This window comes from Pristiophorus japonicus, chromosome 24, assembly GCF_044704955.1.
Source record: "Pristiophorus japonicus isolate sPriJap1 chromosome 24, sPriJap1.hap1, whole genome shotgun sequence".
NCBI lineage: Eukaryota > Metazoa > Chordata > Chondrichthyes > Pristiophoridae > Pristiophorus > Pristiophorus japonicus.
This window is the reverse complement of record NC_092000.1, coordinates 19,763,224-19,777,183: the sequence shown is the minus strand read 5'-3', so window position 1 is coordinate 19,777,183 and position 13,960 is coordinate 19,763,224. Positions and strand designations below refer to the sequence as shown.

General features: G+C 50.7%; 1 protein-coding gene across 5 annotated transcripts in view; it reads left to right on the top strand.

The window, feature by feature from the left end:
* LOC139237979 (adhesion G protein-coupled receptor E2-like) overlaps positions 1–13,960 on the top strand; it is a 121,589-nt gene that overhangs the window by 29,119 nt on the left and 78,510 nt on the right. For 4 of the 5 annotated variants that reach the window (XM_070867342.1, XM_070867344.1, XM_070867345.1 and 1 more), the window contains exons 2-4: positions 10,368–10,457; positions 11,557–11,700; positions 13,657–13,803. In XM_070867342.1, the coding sequence (XP_070723443.1) occupies positions 10,368–10,457; positions 11,557–11,700; positions 13,657–13,803 (381 nt within the window). The remainder of the gene's footprint in view (positions 1–10,367; positions 10,458–11,556; positions 11,701–13,656; positions 13,804–13,960) is intronic. The other variant, XM_070867343.1, reaches the window with a different exon arrangement.

The window sequence follows — 13,960 nt, the reverse complement described above, 5'->3', positions numbered from 1 at the left end:
CTCTCTCACACACACTGTGCCCCCTCCTCTCTCTCTCTCTCTCTCTCTCACAGTGTGTCCCCTCCTCTCTCTCAGACACTGTGCCCCCCCTCTCTCTCACACTGTGCCCCCTCTCTCTCTCTCTCTCTCACACTGTGCCCTCTCTCTCTCTCTCTCTCTCACACACTGTGCCCCCTCCTCTCTCTCTCTCTCTCTCTCTCACAGTGTGTCCCCTCCTCTCTCTCAGACACTGTGCCCCCTCTCTCTCTCACACTGTGCCCCCTCTCTCTCTCTCTCTCACACTGTGCCCTCTCTCTCTCTCTCTCTCTCACACACTGTGCCCCCTCTCTCTCTCACACTGTGCCCCCTCTCTTTCTCTCTCACACACTGTGCCCCCTACTCTCTCTCTCTCTCACACTGTGCCCCCCCTCTCTCTGTCTCACACTGTGCCCCCTCTCTCTCTCTCACACACTGTGCCCCCTCTCTCTCACACTGTGCCCCTCTCTCTCTCTCTCTCTCACACACTGTGCCCCCTACTCTCTCTCTCACACACACTGTGCCCCCTCTCTCTCACACTGTGCCCCCTCTCTCTCACACTGTGCCCCCTCTCTCTCTCTCACACACTGTGCCCCCTCTCTCTCTCACACACACTATGCCCCCTCTCTCTCTCTCACACACTGTGCCCCCTCTCTCACACACTGTGCCCCCTCTCTCTCTCTCACACACTGTGCCCCCTCTCTCTCTCTCACACTGTGCCCCCTCTCTCTCTCTCTCACACACTGTGCCACCTCTCTCTCTCTCTCTCTCTCTCACCAGTGGCCCCTCCTCTCTCTCTCTCTCTCTCTCTCTCTCACACTGTGCCCCCTCATCTCTCTCTCTCTCTCTCACACTGTGCCCCCTCCTCTCTCTCTCTCTCACCGGTGGTCCCTCCTCTCTCTCTCTCTCTCTCTCACACTGTGCCCCCTTCTCTCTCTCTCTCTCTCTCTCTCTCTCTCACTGTGCCCCCTCCTCTCTCTCGCTCTCTCTCTCTCTCACACTGTGCCCCCTCTCTCTCTCGCTCTCACACTGTTGCTTCTCTCTCTCTCTCTCTCTCTCTCTCTCTCACATTGTGTCCCCTCTCTCTCTCTCTCACACACATTGTGTCTCCCTCTCTCTGTTCACGCTGTGCCCCCTCCTCTCTCTCTCTCTCTCTCTCTCTCACACTGTGCCCTCTCCTCTTTCTCTCTCTCACACACTGTGCCCCCTCTCTTTCTCACACTGTGTCCCCTCCTCTCTCTCTCTCTCTCACACACTGTGCCCTCTCTCTCTCTCTCTCTCTCACACTGTTCCCTCTCTCTCTCTCTCACATTGTGTCCCCTCTCTCTCTCTCTCTCACACATTGTGTCTCCCTCTCTGTGTTCACGCTGTGTCCCCTCCTCTCTCTCTCTCTCTCACACACTGTGTCCCCTCCTCTCTCTCTCTCTCACACTGTGCCCCCTCCTCTCTCTCTCTCTCTCACACTGTGTCCCCTCTCTCTCACACACTGTGCCCCCTCTCTCTCTCTCTCTCTCTCACACATTGTGGCTCCCTCTCTCTCTCACACACACTGTGCCCCCTCTCTCTCTCTCTCTCTCACACACTGTGCCCCCTCCTCTCTCTCTCTCACACACTGTGCCCCCTCTCTCTCTCTCTCACACACACTGTGCCCCCTCTCTCTCTCTCTCACACACACTGTGCCCCCTCCTCTCTCTCTCTCTCTCTCTCTCACAGTGTGTCCCCTCCTCTCTCTCAGACACTGTGCCCCCCCTCTCTCTCACACTGTGCCCCCTCTCTCTCTCTCTCTCTCACACTGTGCCCTCTCTCTCTCTCTCTCACACACTGTGCCCCCTCCTCTCTCTCTCTCTCTCTCTCTCACAGTGTGTCCCCTCCTCTCTCTCAGACACTGTGCCCCCTCTCTCTCTCACACTGTGCCCCCTCTCTCTCTCTCTCTCACACTGTGCCCTCTCTCTCTCTCTCTCTCTCACACACTGTGCCCCCTCTCTCTCTCACACTGTGCCCCCTCTCTCTCTCTCTCACACACTGTGCCCCCTACTCTCTCTCTCTCTCACACTGTGCCCCCCCTCTCTCTGTCTCACACTGTGCCCCCTCTCTCTCTCTCACACACTGTGCCCCCTCTCTCTCACACTGTGCCCTCTCTCTCTCTCTCTCTCTCACACACTGTGCCCCCTACTCTCTCTCTCACACACACTGTGCCCCCTCTCTCTCACACTGTGCCCCCTCTCTCTCACACTGTGCCCCCTCTCTCTCTCTCACACACTGTGCCCCCTCTCTCTCTCACACACACTATGCCCCCTCTCTCTCTCTCACACACTGTGCCCCCTCTCTCACACACTGTGCCCCCTCTCTCTCTCTCACACACTGTGCCCCCTCTCTCTCTCTCACACTGTGCCCCCTCTCTCTCTCTCTCACACACTGTGCCACCTCTCTCTCTCTCTCTCTCTCTCACCAGTGGCCCCTCCTCTCTCTCTCTCTCTCTCTCTCTCTCACACTGTGCCCCCTCATCTCTCTCTCTCTCTCTCACACTGTGCCCCCTCCTCTCTCTCTCTCTCACCGGTGGTCCCTCCTCTCTCTCTCTCTCTCTCTCACACTGTGCCCCCTTCTCTCTCTCTCTCTCTCTCTCTCTCTCTCTCTCTCTCACTGTGCCCCCTCCTCTCTCTCGCTCTCTCTCTCTCTCACACTGTGCCCCCTCTCTCTCTCGCTCTCACACTGTGCCCCCTCTCTCTCTCACACTGTGCCCCCTCTCTCTCTCTCACTGGTGGCCCCTCCTCTCTCTCTCTCTCTCTCTCTCTCACACTGTGCCCCCCTCTCTCTCTCTCTCACACACTGTGCTCTCTCTCTCTCACACACTGTGCCCTCTCTCTCTCTCTCTCTCTCTCACACTGTGCCCCCTCCTCTCTCTCTCTCTCTCTCTCACACACTGTGCCCCCCTCTCTCTCACACACTGTGTCCCCCTCTCTCTCTCACACAATATGTCCCCTCTCTCTCTCTCTCACCGGTGCCCCCTCCTCTCTCTCTCTCTCTCACACACTGTGCCCCCCTCTCTCTCACACACTGTGTCCCCCTCTCTCTCTCTCTCTCTCACACACTGTGCCCCCTCTCTCTCTCTCTCACACTGTGCCCCCTCTCTCTCTCACACTGTGCCCCCTCTCTCTCTCTCTCTCACCAGTGGCCCCTCCTCTCTCTCTCTCTCTCTCACACACTGTGCCCCCTCTCTCTCTCTCTCACACTGTGCCCCCTCTCTCTCTCACACTGTGCCCCCTCTCTCTCTCTCTCTCACCGGTGGCCCCTCCTCTCTCTCTCTCTCTCTCTCACACTGTGCCCCCTCCCCTGTCTCTCTCTCTCTCACACTGTGCCCCCCTCTCTCTCTCTCTCACACTGTGCCCCCTCCTCTGTCTCTCTCTCTCTCACACTGTGCCCCCTCCTCTGTCTCTCTCTTGCTCACACTGTGCCCCCCCTCTCTCTCTCTCTCTCTCACACTGTGCCCCCTCTCTCTCTCACACTGTGCCCTCTCTCTCTCTCTCTCTCACACTGTGCCCCCTCCTCTCTCTCTCTCTCTCTCACACACTGTGCCCCCCTCTCTCTCACACACTGTGTCCCCCTCTCTCTGTCACACAATATGCCCCCTCTCTCACCAGTGCCCCCACCTCTCTCTCTCTCTCTCTCTCACACACTGTGCCCCCTCTCTCTCTCCCTCACCAGTGCTCCCTCCTCTCTCTCTCTCTCTCTCTCTCACACTGTGCCCCATTCTTTCTTCCGCGGGGCAATTTTCCTCGCGGGGCAGTAAGGGGTCGCTGCATGGCCGATGTGGCGGGAACACAAGCAGGGCTGTGACCTTCTCCACCTGGATACGTGAGGAGGGTAATGTCCTGCTTGGCTGCCGCTCCGCCCCAACTGAGCGGTAAATCCTTCTCGCCTCATTACCGCCTCCTTAAAAAAAGAGCAATTTCAGCTCCTAAAACTTCAGTTAAAGGGGAAGTATTGAAAAAGAAGAATATAAGTAGATGCAGGAGAGGGCGGGGAAATGGGATTGGAGCCGAGCGCTCCAACTGTCCACCTTTAAATCTACATCAGGCCATCTCAATTCCAGCCCATGTCCGTGCTTCAGAAGGGTTGTGGTTTCAGGCACATCATCGGGCATTTTCCTTCAGCAATACTGCCAACATAAGTGGGAATCTCCCCAAACACCCAGGGCAGGACTTTGTACCTATATAGAAGAGTTCATCTAATCGTCATATACCTCAGGTTTCCCAGATTTGAAACAATCACTACTGAGATTGTCTCCATAAAATGGGGGTCCTGGACCATAAGCCCCTAGTGGCACACCTTCCCTGAAACCTCATCCCTCTCAATACAGACACTGTGTTCCCCCCTCTCTCTCACACATTGTGCCCTCTCTCTCCCTTTCTCTCTCACACACTACACCCCCTCCTCTCTCTCTCTCTCTCTTGCACACAATGGTGTGATATCTTTAGACACCAATACACAAGCACACACACTACAAGATGGTTCCTAACAGAACTGTGTCACATGACCTTGCCACATGAACTTTTATTGTCATTACATCAGTAGTTGTTATTACATCAGTCGCTGGAGCTCGATTACATTTCTCCCTCCTTATTGAAGAAGTTATTCATAACAAAATAATCATTATTCATAACTTGCATGGTATACACAATGAAAGATATGAACGTATTTTGCCATATTTACAAATCAAACTTAACCACTGGTTTTCTGCTTTGAAGAGATACCTTCGCTCTCGAACAGAACATGGAGTTGAACTTAGACTCATTCCAGGCTGAGCCTGAGGAAAGTTTTTCACCAAGGGCAATCCTTGATCTACATTTGGACTCTCTACAACTTCAGACTGTTTGTCTCACTCAGACTCAAACTTAAATTCTGACTTTCACGTGGACTTGTTTCGAGTACATCTGATGTAGGATTTGCTACTGGTACTCTACTTGTAACAAGACTATCTGACTCATCAGACATAATCAAATCATTCCAACTTTAAACTCCTTCCACATCTGTAGTTAAGATATGATCAATGTGAACAAACATAACCTTTCAATGATCAAACATCTTGACCAAATATGTGCGAGGGCCACATATCTTCACCACTCCTCCTGGTAACCACTTTAACCATTTATGGTGATGGTTCTTCACTCTCACCTTCCGATTCAATTTTACACTTCTCTCTTTTACTCTACCTCTAGCATGATTCTTTTTCTATCTTAATTGTTTCTCTTCTACTGACTGTGCCAAGCTTTGCTTTAACAATGAGAACCTGGTTTACAACTGCCGTTTGGTCTCCTAATCTGAGGAAGGACATTCTTGCTATTGAGGGAGTACAGCAAAGGTTCACCAGACTGATTCCCGGGATGGCAGGACTGATATATGAAGAAAGATTGGATTGACTAGACTTATATTCACTGGAATTTAGAAGAATGAGAGGGGATCTCAGAGAAACATATAAAATTCTGCCAGGATTGGACAGGTTAGATGCAGAAAGAATGTTCATGGAGAGAAAGCAGGAATGGGGTACTGAAGTTGCATGATCAGCCCTGATCATATTGAATGGTCGTGCAGGCTCGAAGTGCCGAATGGCCTATTCTTGCAACTATTTTCTATGTTTCTATGTTTCTAACTCTGTTGGTGTTGTACCAGTAAATGTATGAGGAGTATTACGATAAGTAATCAGAAAATTTGCCAATTTTGATGTTTCTTTGGCTTTGGATCCAACATTTGCTTGATGAGGGCATGTTTTACAATTTGTGCTGTGCTCTCTGCTGCACCATTTGAAACAGGGTGGTACAGCGGAACTTTGGTATGTTTCACACCATTTCAACTCATGAATTGTGCAAATTCTTCTGAACAAAATTGCAGCCCATTGTTCGAATCTGCCTGCCCATCATTGGGCGAGAAACTCATTGCACGAGTTTACCAAATGTACTTTTTTTTCTGGCTCATCGACTTTCTCTCCCTTTGTGTAGAGCATTGATGAAACGGTTGACCTCTTACTGGGGTGCAGTTCAGGGGTCATGGTTCACCACCCCTGGCACCGCTCCCAAGTGGCCGTTCTTCGCATGGCAATGGCAATGGGTGCCAACTGTTCACTTGGTCTACAGGGCTGTAGTGATACCCGCCCTCCTGTATGGCTCAGGGACATGGACCATGTACAGTGGACACCTCAAATCGCTGGTGAAATACCACCAACGATGTCTCCGCAAGATCCTGTAAATCCCCTGGGAGGACAGACGCACCAACATTAGCGTCCTCGACCAGGCCAACATCCCCAGCATCGAAGCACTGACCACACTCGGTCAGCTCCGCTGGACAGGCCACATTGTTCGCATGCCTGACACAAGACTCCCAAAGCAAGCACTCTACTCGGAACTCTTACACGGCAAACGAGTCAAAGGTGGGCAGAGGAACCGTTTCAAGGACACCCTCAAAGCCTCCCTGGTAAAATGCAACATCCCCACCGACACCTGGGAGTCCCTGGCCAAAGACCGCCCTAAGTGGAGGAGGTGCATCCGGGAGGGCGCTGAGCACCTCGAGTCTCGTCGACGAGAGCACGCAGAAAGCAAGCGCAGGCAGCGGAAGGAGCGTGCGGCAAACCTGTACCACCCACCCTTTCCCTCAACCACTGTCTGCCCCACCTGTGACAGAGTCTGTAATTCCCGTATTGGACTGTTCAGCCACCTGAGAACTCACGTTTCAAGTGGAAGCAAGTCTTCCTCGATTCCGAGGGACTGTCTATGGTGATGATTACCGTGTTGGGCGTGCGGGCTGAGCTCGCTGGGCTACGTGGTTGGGCAGGGCTCTCTGGATTGCGATCCGGAGGTGAGAACGCCGGCTGATTTCTTCAACTGAGGCGATGGATAGCCGCATATGCCAGACACATGGCCGAACAACAAAAATAAAGTGCGCGTCTACTGGCAATCCACTCGAAACCGGATTACTCAGCAAAGGAACAAAATCATTAGCGTAGCAAGTATAAATGTTCCAAAGCTTTTAGCTTCACTTCCTCATTAGACCAGTGATTTAGTCTCAACAGAAACAGACGGTGGGGGTGTGGGGGGTGGGGGGTGGGCGTGTGGGTGCAGGCTGTGGTTTATGTTAAGAAGTGTACGTTTCCTAGGTTCTATTTGGGTCCTGACGAAGCACTTCCTCCATGCAAATACAAGGTCCGTTATATTCAGCCTGAAACTGCTTCCTTTGCATGTGTCCAACCCGCTAGATGCATGTTCCTTTAATCTAGATGAGGACCCGACTATCTCACTTCCTTCTTGTGATCATCATGCGTTTCAGTAAAGGTTGTGGTCTGAGGTCTACGAGGTAATAGATCATCGTTCACATCCTTCGAATCGTCAGCTTAACGTTTCGTTTGCAAACCGCTGCAAGCTAAGTCGGGGCACTCGTCAAGGTCTCAGGATGCAGAATCATTTTCCAGAGAAGAAATCATACCATCGGCCCACCGTATTCCTCGTCAGCCATGGCTCAGCTGGTAGCCTCGGAGTCAGAAGGTTGTGGCTTCAAGTCCTGCTCCAGAATTTTAAGCACAAAATCCAGGCTGACACTCCCGGTGCAGTGCTGAGGAGCGCTGCACTGTCGGAGGTGCCGTCTTTCAGATGAGACGTCAAACCGAGGCCCCGTCTGCCCTCTCAGGCGGATGCATGAGATCCTATGCCACTATTTCGAAGAAGAACAGGGGAGTTCGCCAGTTCTCCCCCGTGTCCTGGCCAATATTCAACCAACATCACTAAAAACATGTTATCTGGTCATTATCGCATTGGTGCTTGTGGGACCTTGCTGTGTCCAAATTGGCTGCTGCTTTTTAAACGTTCATTCACGGGATGTGGGCGTCGCTGGCAAGGGCGGCATTTATTGCCCATCCCTAATTGCCCTGGAGAAGGTGGTTGTGAGCCGCCTTCTTGAATCGCTGCAGTTCCGTGTGGTGAAGGTGCTCTCACAGTGCTGTTAGGGAGGGAGTTCCAGGATTTTGACCCAGTGACGATGAAGGAACAGCCGATATATTTCCAAGACAGGAAGGGAACGTGGAGGTGGTCTTGTTCCCATGCGCCTGCTGCCCTTGTCCTTCTAGGTGGTAGAGGTCGCGGGTTTGTGAGGTGCTGCCGAAGAAGCCTTGGCGAGTTGCTGCAGTGCAGCTTGTAGATGGTGCACACTGCAGTCACGGTACGCCGGTGGTGGAGGGAGTGAATGTTGAAGGTGGTGGATGGGGTGCCGACCAAGCGGTCTGCTTTGTCCTGGATGGTGTCGAGCTTCTTGAGTGTTGTTGGAGTTGCACTCATCCAGGCAAGTGGAGAGTATTCCATCACACTCCTGACTTGTGCCTTGTAGATGGTGGAGAGGCTTTGGAGAGTCAGGAGGTGAGTCAGATTAAAACAGTGACTACACGTCAAAAATACTTCATTGGCAGTAAAGTGCTTTGGAACATGCTGAGGTTGTGAAATGCGCGATATGAATTGTATTTCTTTCTTTTATTATAGAGCAGTCAGCCTCACCATCAGGGTCATTTGTAAAACAAATGTGCCTCAGTATCAGGATGCGATACATGGGCCTAGAAATTGGCCACCTTCGCGCCTCCCATTATCGCCTCTGGGGGGCGCTAACAGAACACGGACCAGACGCGGCGAGATGAACGCCTCTCGCTAAATTCGGCGGGAGCTTTTGCGGTTGCGGTATGGCGTTGCGCCCCTGACCTCCTTTGCCCGGAGATCGTGATGTCATTGCCGTGCTCATCGCCCCGGTTGCGACCACCACCCCCCCCCCACTCAAGACCCGAACACGGGTTCCACCCCCTGCAGCATCGCCGGGCGAAAACACCGGCAGCTGCAGGAGACGTTGATCGGGAGGCCGGGCGCTTCGGGGCGGGGGTGGGTGGGTGGGTGGGGGGGGTGGGGCGATGACTAAAGGTGAGCTGACCTGGGTAAGTAACAAAAAACAAAATTTGAATCCTCCGTTTGATTTTTTTTCTCTCCGTTTCTTGCCCGCGATCGATCAGCCCGGACCAGGTAAGTCCTTCCTTTGCAGAGCCTGCAGCGACGGCCCTTCACTTTAAGGGAGGTAAGGAGCCTTCCAACGCTGCAGCATTGCACAAGTACCACCCCACCCGCTGCCCCTTGTGCTCCAGGAAGGAAGTGATTTCGCCTGATTTAGCCGCTCCACTTCCTTCCAGGCGCTAATGTTATTTAAAGCTTGAAAACATAAGCGCCTGTCGCTAATTTTTCAAACTCTTCGGGCTAGACTTTGCCGAGAACCCCTCAATAGCCCGATTGCTTTCCCAGAAAAACCACAAACCTGTTGTAAGTAACGCTGGTGAAAATTTCCACTTTTAAGTTAAAAGTAATCGCCCGGCGAGAAACTGGATCTTGCACCAATATTCTCGTGGTTAAAGGTGAAACTAAGTTAAACGGGCGGTTCTTACATTTTTTTTTATTTAGTGCGGTTGGGACTCTGGAGGGGGAGAACTTAAAAAAAAATGTTCACTGAAAAAAATAAAAAGTTGAACAACATTCCCAAGACACGTTTACACCTAATCGCCGTTTTACAATTGAAAAAAAATAAAGCAAGAACCTTTAACTTACCTTTATTTGCAGGGTGCTCACCGACCACCCTGTTTAAGCAGCTTTCACAGGGCGCTTCCCTCGGCGATCTGGACCGGCTTCCGTTGAGCCGCTTTCCTCGGCGGTGCACGTCGGCAGTTTGGTCTCGGCGGGCGGTTCGAGATTCGGGCGGTTCCATTAAAAAACTGAGGGGGGAATCTTTCGCCGGGCGGAAAAGCAGCTGTGTGGCCGAGAAAAATCGCCGAAAGCGAAAGGAAAGTTTAGCCCTTAAAAGTTAACGCCCCGAACTCAGCGCTCCCAAATTTGTCCCCCATGTTACTGACCTTGGACATCTGGAACATTAAGGTGACTCGCCCGTCACAAGGTGGCCCTTGTTTTACAAGTTGCCCTGCGTAGGTCCTTCTGTCTCGTTGAAGGCAAATATTGTAGAACCAGTGGAAGAGACTGAAACAAAATGTCACCATTACTGCCAGATTTATTTGATTAACTGAATTTAAATTTCCAAGCTGCTACTGTAGAGATTTGAACTCACATCTGTGGATCATTAGTCTCGGTCTCTGGATTATTCGTCCCATAACATAACCATTATGCTGTCGTACCTGTATTGGCAGCGAAAATGTTAAAAGGGTTAGATACAGAGAAACTATTTCCTCTGGTTGGGGGAAAGCAAGAATAGGAGGACATAATTTAAAATGAGAGTCAATAATTATATATCCATGAAAGATGCATCATGAATGTTCATTTGTTTGTCTTCCTTCCTAGTGGTTTATATCTGTTGCACTTGGGATCACTCCGTCACTGGTCAGACCTGCGCACTCGGGCATATAAAGAATGGTGATGGAATATGTATTGGTGAGTTTTACGTTTTCTTTTTAAGTATATGATTATAATACTGACACTGTTGACTTTCCTTTAACAATGAGAGGTGATCTCATTGAAACATAAGATTCTGAGGGGGCTTGACAGGGTAGATGCTGGGAGGATGTTTCCCCTGGCTGGAGAGTCTGGAACATAAGAACATAAGAAATAGGGGCAGGATTAGGCCATTTGGCCCCTCGAACCTGCTCCACCATTCAATAAGATCATGACTGATCTGATCATGGACTCAGTTCCACTTCCCTGCCCGCTCCCCATAACCCTTTACTCCCTTATCGCTCAAGAAACTGTCTATCTCCGCTTTAAACATATTCAGTGACCCAGCTTCCACAGCTCTCTGGGGCAGAGAGTTCCACAGATTTACAACCCTCTGAGAGAAGAAATTCCTCCTCATCTCAGTTTTAAATGGGAAGCCCCTTATTCTAAGACTATGTCCCTTAGTTTTAGTTTCCCGTATGAGTGGAAATATCCTCTCTGCATCCACCTTGTCGAGCCCCCTCATTATCTTATATGTTTCTATTAGGGGGATCAAGGGGTATGGTGAGAAAGAAGGAATGGGGTACTGAAGTTGCATGTTCAGCCATGAACTCATTGAATGGTGGTGCAGGCTAGAAGGCCGAATGGCCTACTCCTGCACCTATTTTCTATGTTTCTATGAATCTATGTTTCAATAAGATCACCTCTCATTCTTCTGAACTCCAATGAGTGGAGGCCCAACCTGCTCAACCGATCAACATAAGTTAACCCCCTCATCTCCGGAACTAGGGGGATAAGGGGGATTGAGATGAGGAGAAATTTCTTCCCTCAGAAGGTTGTGAATCTTTGGAATCCTCTGGCCCAGAGAGCTGTGGAGGCTCAGTCATTGAGTATATTCAAGGCTGAGACCGATAGATTTTTGGACTCTAGGGGAACCAAGGGATATGAGAATCGGTCGGGAAATTGTGGAGGTAGAAGATCAGCTGTGATCTTATTGAATGGCGGAGCAGACTCGAGGGGCCGTATGACTAAAATGTCACTGTCTATTTCACTTCACAACGCAGCGTCCCCATCTTACGACCTTTTCTCTTCATTGCAGATGAGGACGAGTGTCTCGCCGACATGTGTGGACCCGATACAATCTGCGACAACACGATCGGAGGGTTTCGCTGTATCTGCCGGAGAGGATTTACCATGTTACGCAATCGCCAGCTCGATGGTCAAAGTGTATCCTTCTGTGTAGGTCAGTATAATTACAAACCTGATTGCTGTTCTCAGGGGCAACGTACCGCAGTCATGTTAAGTGGGCAGCCAAGTTGGTAAACTCACGCAGGGAGTGAGAGCCATTAGGACTCAGGAGAAACCTGAACTGAGGTGGACCTGCTGGGTGGGACTTGTAACTGGGACATCCCTAATCTTGGAAATTGTGCCAATGCTACTGTAATGTATTCGTGGGTTCTTTGTTTAAGAATTCATAGCAACACATTGCTATTTAGAACTAGTTGATTTATTAACAAAGGTTTAACAATCACACTAAACATTACCGGTTCATCCACCAGGCTCACAACTGCATACCTCATCGTGGATGACCTAGACCCAACCGACTGGGGTTTTATTGAGTCTTGTGCACGTCACGTGACTGGCTAAGTCATTCACAATGCAACAGCTCTACAACTATTTTACACAGAGCTTTAAATCAAGTGCCCCCTTTTAGTAAGGGCACTAGAACCCACAAATTTCCAAATCAACTGGGAACCTTGTCAAATCAAATTAAAATTTGGTTGCCGGGGGTGATGATGCACTCCAGTCCCTCCGGCGCCCACCTCTCACGGAAGGCCGCGAGCGTATTGGTGGACACCGCGTGCTCCATCTCCAGGGACACCCTGGCTCGAATGTAACCGCGGAAGAGAGGCAGGCAGTCGGGTTGAATGACCCCCTCGACCGCCCACTGCCGGGACCGGCTGATGGCCCCCTTGGCCAGACCCAGGAGCAGTCCTACGAGGAGGCCCTCCGACCTGTCCGCTCCTCTCCGCACAGGGTGCCCAAGCAACAGCTCTACAAATCCGTGAGCATACTCACAGCTGCATACATTACAACTATCGAATATAGGATTACATATCTGTACTCATAGATATCGGTCTTACACAGAAGCTTGGCAAAGTCTGGGTGATATCAAAACCTCGATTGAATCTGCTTCCACCACAACTTTCAGGCATTGAGTTACTGATCCAAACAACTCTCTGCATAAAATAAATGTCTTCTCATCTCACCTCTGCTTCATTTTGCCAACTGTCTTTAACCTGTGTCCTCTGGTCACTGACCCACCCCTCCGTGGAAACACCTTCCCCTTATTTACTTGATCAAAAGCCCTCATAGTTTTAACTTGCACTGCTGTGCCCGAGAGAATATCTAAGCCAAGGCCTAAACCCTAACACCTGGTCATGCTGCCGAAAGTTCCTGATTCCTTGTGCGTTTCAGAGGTCATCGATGTGCTACTTTTGGACCTGTTGCGCCTGCAGTTTCTGCAGTCTGGAGGAGTCCGTGTTCCATGTTTTCGTACAGCGTGTGAGGTTGCAGCCCCTCTTCCATTATTTGGAAGGGGCTGCTTCTCCATTCCTGGCTGCACTTCAGTCCCACGCTCCTGATCTTTGGGCACCCAGTGTGGAGGGGAGCGGGCAGGTCGGAGGCCCTCCTCGTAGGACTGCTTCTGGGCTGGGCCAAGGTGGGCCGCAAGTTACGTGCCACTATGATCTGGGCATGTCTCTAAATGCCTTTCACTTGTGCTCAGAGAAGAAAGGAGCTTACGTATGCCAGCCACCAGGAGGGTTGCCCATTACCCTCTCTTGTCCACCCTTAAAGATGCTAACTATCATGCTCTCAGAATGTTAGGTTCAGGCTAACATGACCACTTGGATTTAGTTACAAGTCAATTGCACGGAAGCAACCTCTGAAGAGTAGCCACTGTCACAGCGGTGTGAGATTTGTAATTTCCAGTCCCAATCATAGTTTGGCTTTCCTGTTGGAGCTTTCTATTTAAGGGTGACTTTGTCCAACAAGATCTCAGTTGACATGCCTCACTCGTTTCATGGCAGACATTCTAGCAAAGGGAGGCAACTGATTTGAACCCAGATCCCAAGTGAAAGACAGGTGTTGAAGCAAGTGCAGTTGTCCCCAGCTTATCACTCTTCTTACTTTGCAGATGAGAACGAGTGTCTCTCCAGCCCTTGTGGGCCCACTGCAATCTGTCACAACGATGAAGGAGGTTTTTACTGCACTTGTGCTAAAGGATTTTACTCAGTATCCGGACAGCACATATTCGCTGGTGAAAACGCGTCCCACTGCAAAGGTGATAAGAATTAAGCCTTGGCCATTAGTCAGAAGCAATATTTTGGTCTTCATTGTGTACTCCTTGCTCTTTCTCTGGTCTCACAATAGGCTACAGTTTCGCCTTTATCTTCAGCCCGGCCCTCAATACAGATATCTTAGCAATGAGTGCAAGTCTT